The sequence below is a fragment of the Manduca sexta genome, chromosome 25 (genome assembly GCF_014839805.1).
Source record: "Manduca sexta isolate Smith_Timp_Sample1 chromosome 25, JHU_Msex_v1.0, whole genome shotgun sequence".
Classification (NCBI taxonomy): domain Eukaryota; kingdom Metazoa; phylum Arthropoda; class Insecta; order Lepidoptera; family Sphingidae; genus Manduca; species Manduca sexta.
In genome coordinates, this window is record NC_051139.1 from 10,290,040 (window position 1) to 10,295,406 (window position 5,367).

General features: G+C 34.5%; 1 protein-coding gene across 1 annotated transcript; it reads right to left on the bottom strand.

The window, feature by feature from the left end:
* Nucleotides 1-704: 704 nt before the first annotated feature.
* Nucleotides 705-4,867, bottom strand: LOC115449016 (cytochrome P450 4C1). The gene is made up of 7 exons (XM_037442587.1): nucleotides 4,511-4,867; nucleotides 4,329-4,438; nucleotides 3,360-3,450; nucleotides 3,057-3,239; nucleotides 1,892-2,283; nucleotides 1,410-1,478; nucleotides 705-978 (listed from the first exon to the last, which is right to left on the bottom strand). Exons 1-7 carry the CDS (start codon nucleotides 4,659-4,661, stop codon nucleotides 742-744), a joined length of 1,233 nt encoding a protein of 410 aa, XP_037298484.1. The 5' UTR covers nucleotides 4,662-4,867; the 3' UTR covers nucleotides 705-741.
* Nucleotides 4,868-5,367: the final 500 nt, after the last annotated feature.

Sequence of the window (5,367 nt, forward strand, 5' to 3'; positions counted from 1 at the left end):
CGACCTGGGATTCGAACCCAGGACCTCAGAGCACTGTGGTACCGCGCATGCAGTATAACTACGCCACCGAGGCAGTCAATATTTCTTAATTAAAATTTCAATTGTTGTTATGCAACACATTGTTTTCTATAGCACTCGCAGCACAGCTACTTGCTAGGTCAATTATCTGGGTTTAGGGACCATGACCTTATCGCCAGAAAAGTAAATTAGAACATAAATAATTTATTTATGTATAAATATATTATTCTTTATCAGTTATTATGACGGCAACTTTTATTTATCGTCAATAGTTATTGTATATTTCATTTCAAGAGAACTTAAAATTTAAATCAGCCTTTGATTCAAATACAACTAGCTTACATCATCATCATCATCTACCTAATTTAACTATATCTATACTGAGGTCCGAAAATATATATTAGACCCTATTTTCAGCGAGCTTATTTAGGGCTCAATATTATTTTTGCCGTCATGCTACAATCTAATATTTATAATGGCTGATGACAGAGTAATTGCGCCCGATAGGACCCGGGCGCCCTTCCTGATATATGGAGCCCTAGACTCCCCAAGATCTAAAGCCCTTCCTGATATCTGGCGCACTTGCTTAAATATGGCGCGCTCTTGAGATCTAACGTCCACTCTAAGATCTAGCGTCCCAAGCAATCACTAGGCTTGCCGAGAGCCTTATGCCAGTAGTAATATCTCTTATCAGAGCTACTATGCCACAGTTGAGCTCTGGCCTCATCTTCTGATCAAACATATTATACTAGTAACATCGAGAATTTGACACCTGATTTCTATGTCCTTACTTAATATGACGTCTTCGCTTAATATACGACCAATGGCTGGAACAGGCGGATACAACCGCAGTGATTCTTTGATGCACCTCTCTAAATACCGCATCTTAGACAAATCATCTAAATCTGCTTGACGATTGGAATCGTCAAATATTTCGTCCAGTTCTGCCACTATTTTGTCCTAAAATATATAGTATGTATTATTTGTAATCATTAAAATGTATATTGTTGTCTAAAATAATTGAGTAATTTATAAGGAAATAGCTGACCCGACAGAAGTTGTCCCGTCTTAACTATGAATTTGCAGCGCATTCTGTCAATCGCTGACAGTTTTTCAAACAATTGACAGTTATATAAAATTAATATTTTCGTTAAGTTTTCTTAAATTTTCTAATTTTCCGCACATTTTTTTGGATTTTTTCTTTCATAAGAACCTCTAACAATAACAAACACAACAACAAAAAATAGTTAAATCGGTCCAGCCGTTCACGCGTGATGGTGTGACCAAGGGAAATAGGGATTCATTTTTATATATATAGATTTACGTAAATCATTTTAACTGTCATAGTAATCGTGAAAATGGAATGGATTAACATAGATTATGTGAATTACCTGTACATCTTTATGATTGGCGATCAGCATTAGACTGTACGTTATGCCGCATGCAGTCGTGTCATGGCCCTAAAAGATACAGGAATATACAAGAAGAAACAATAAAATTTCAATCATCATACCCACGCTTGTTTGACTTCTACATACGTTGCTTATGTACGATCTATGGATCTAACCATCCGAACTTTATATTCCCAGTCCATAGACTGGAATATAGTTCAGATGGTCATCATCAATATTAACAACCATACACTTTTTGAGAGAGGGCTTTCCAAAAAGCACCGCTCTTCACGTATCACACCGTTATTACATAATTCCGTCTTATTATTGATTGTAAACATGACTTTCCACAGGAAAATGAATAATTGCCATTATAGGCAGACATCGATACAGGTAACATTATGTGCCGACTCACAGGTTACATCGTATGTGCATCCGATATCTGAATAATTACGTTACTAAATAGTACATAAAATTCATACCTCAAACATAAACGTATCAACTTCTTCTTGAATTCCAGTGTCGTCTATTAAACCTCCCTTTTGTGCTGTTATAAGGAGATCTAGCATTGCAACTTTTTTAGGTTTCGTATAAATGTTTTCATCGGTATTTTCGTTATTGTCGCCAATCACATTAATTCCATTCTTTTTAATGTATTCTTTTCTGTTATTGATGACTTTCTTAGTAAACTTATGGGCGGTGTCTAAATCCTTCTTAGGTTTTCCAAAGTTAACCAAGTTGTAAATAAGATCTGAATGAAGATATAGTCGACTTACTCTGTGAACGAATTGATTCGTGAGAGCGTGTACAGCTTCTTTATAAGATCTAGCGACTTCTTGTGTCTCTTCTGATAGCCGAGATCCCATCGCTGTTTCTGTTAAAACATAACATGAAACATAGGTAATATTATTCAGTGCCCAAAATTGGTTGACGGTCAGCAAGCAGCTGGTCATAACTCATAATACTAAGCCAAATCCATTCTGGCAGTCGCAACATACGTGAAAAACGTGTGGTGAATATATGGTTAAAATAAGTATTTAAACCAAGTATATCAACCGTCTAACACACGTAAAACACATTAAATATCCAACTAAATTTAGTAGATGTGACTTTCCGTTAAATGTCATAAACATTGCACACTTTTCATTTAAACACTTACTCCTTATTCATAGAAGTTATTTATTTAAGCTCTATCTTTGCTGTAATAACGAGTCTGTTTCTCAGTGCTAACGGCATGACAGCCTTCGCAGTGCGTAGACATAGGGCCATTGTGATTGGCCAATATTGAGATACAAATTGAATCTAGTTGGCTGTCAGATAAACAAATCTGAACAAACAGCAAGCTGTCAGTTAAACAAAGCTGAGAAACAGACTTGTAATCACAGCAATGCTCAGTCCTTATATAAATAACTTCTATGAATAAGGGGTTAATTTTACTAATGTATCCAAATTGATATTTCATCTGATGACTATTTTGAAATAAATAAAAATCATGAAGTAACCATTGTTATACTCATTCAGATAAATAAGTTTGGTGTTTCGCCACTTTTATTTTAATTTGCTTTCTAGGGCTTTAATTATTCGAAACTTGTGAAACAAGTCTCATAAGTTCTTATGAAAATATATAAATTATAACTGATAATTTACCACATATAGACTGCAGAGTATATTCTGTGATAATTGGAACAATGTCAACTGATTGTCCCAATGATTTGCCGACATTTTGCACCAAGCGGTGGCTGTTGTCCTCCAGTATCCTACAAAACTGACGTAAAATGTTGAAATGGAACGTTGACGTGAGTAATTTTCTGCGGGATTGCCATTTCGAACCTAATAAAATTAGATTCACTTAATATTGATATTATAATTAAACACGAATTAAGAACATCTTTCTTTTTTGTGTCTTGTAATGAATTGAAATAAGCAATAGCTCGTTATACAGAAATGTACCTTTACTTAAAAGTAATCCGTCACTCAACCAGCTCCTTAAAAACCCATATAATGGACTTTTTGCATTGTGTTTTGTGTTTGAAATAACAACCTGTGAATAATATAAAAAACAACATTTATAGTAAAAAACAATTGTTACGTATATTGAACTAGATTTACTTCAAACGTTATGAATATGTCATATAAAATATGACTTGATCCTTCCGAAAATGCAAACATTATCTTACTTTACATCATCTATTTAGTTCTGTGTAGGTATTAGATCTTTTGCGTTTAATTCATCAACAATAAAAAACATATATGTTAATTACTTGTTATGTAAAGTAATATTTTACATAAAATATCAAGAAGACGTTATTAAGAACTAGCTACGGACGTTAACCTACCATCACCATGAGTATACCCAGCTTTAACCCAGGAGGAAACAAATCGGACATATCTCATATTCAGATAGTCTTAATAATTAAAACAAGAATAAATACATCAATATCAAGGCATCTGAAAGACTATCCCGCCCTCGCACCAGCCTCTACAAATTCCGCAAGCAAGGATCGACAGAACCACGCGTTTGTAACACTTAGCGGTGAAGATCGACTAGAGTCTGGAAGTACTAAACTGTCTTTTGGCCGCAACGAAATTAATTAAAAAGAAGATACCATGGAGTTCGACATATTAACAGTGTCAAAAAAGTAAAAGAGCATGAAACTAGACTTCTTAAAGAAATGGAAAACCATAGCAAAGGGCGTATTAAAAAGGGAAGGCATTTCTCCAGCATCATCATCATCTCAGCCACAGGAAGTCCACTGCTGAACATAGGCCTCCCCCAAGGATCTTCACGTCGATCTGTTGGAAGCGGCCTGCATCCAGCGACTTCCTGCGACCTTAGCCAAGTCGTCCGTCCACCTTGTAGGCTGGCATTTCTCCAGCAGTAGTACATTATTATTAATAAAGGCTGTAAAAAATACCTACCTCGACATCATCTGGATGGTAAACATTCACAGCTGCTATAGGAAAAGACCAGAAGCCGTTTATGGATTTCCATATTTTAGAATAATCTCTCATTTGTTGAAACAATCCCACTAAAATTAAGGAATATTTTTCATAACAAAAATAATAATAAATATTACTAACAAATAAACAAAAATATTTACCTGGAGTCGTTGATACGTCAAAAGCATTGCCTACTATAAACCAACCCTTAGGTCCCGGGACATTTTTTATTAAACGCGCCCTTTTATTGTAATTCAACAAAATGTGAATAAAACACAATAACAACGCTACTGCTGCCAAAACCCACAACATGTTTAACTACCAACTTAATTTCAATCTTTATGTCCGTAAATTTAAAACTTTATCATATATGAAAAAAATAAGTGTCTAATTATTTGTTACAACGAAGAATACACACTTTGAGCATATTCCGGATAGTGACAAACTAAATAAATAATAAACGAGGCCTCACAATAAAAAGATAATATTTAGTTCGTGTTTTTTATCACACACGGCTTAATTTAACCTATCTATTATTTTGAAGTTGTTTTATCAGAAACGTTTGCAACATTCAAACGCGCTTATAACACAACTAGTTAATATCAGGTTAGATTCATAATTTATACTATTAAACACGAGACGGAAGTATGAGTCGTAGCATACGAGCTAAAACCTGTATAGCAAGAATAATTTTGACTGTCTAGTATAGGTAACATTGGATATACCTATAATCATCTTTTTTTATCTACATTTAAAATTCCCCAATTTTGTCACAAGTATGTGAATCCTGGCTAGAAAAAATTATTGGATATTTGCATTTAGTCATCTATATATATAAAAATGAATTGCTGTTCGTTAGTCTCGCTAAAACTCGAGAACGGCTGAACGGATTTATCTTATCTTGGTCTTGAATTATTCGTGGAGGTCTAGGGAAGGTTTAAAAGGTGAGAAAAATTCGAATAATTGCCGGGAAAATCCTCAAAACAGCATTTTTCTATTTCCCATACAAACGTTTTCT

Bases quoted from the DNA above. Each gene is read 5' to 3' on its own strand.
- LOC115449016 (XM_037442587.1), bottom strand. From the start codon at position 4,661: ATGTTGTGGGTTTTGGCAGCAGTAGCGTTGTTATTGTGTTTTATTCAC. The intron at 3,451-4,328 runs GTAGGTATTTTT...TATTATTCACAG, and splicing joins ACCATCCAGATGATGTCGAG to GTTGTTATTTCAAACACAAA. The intron at 1,479-1,891 runs GTATGAATTTTA...TGTATCTTTTAG, and splicing joins TTGATACGTTTATGTTTGAG to GGCCATGACACGACTGCATG.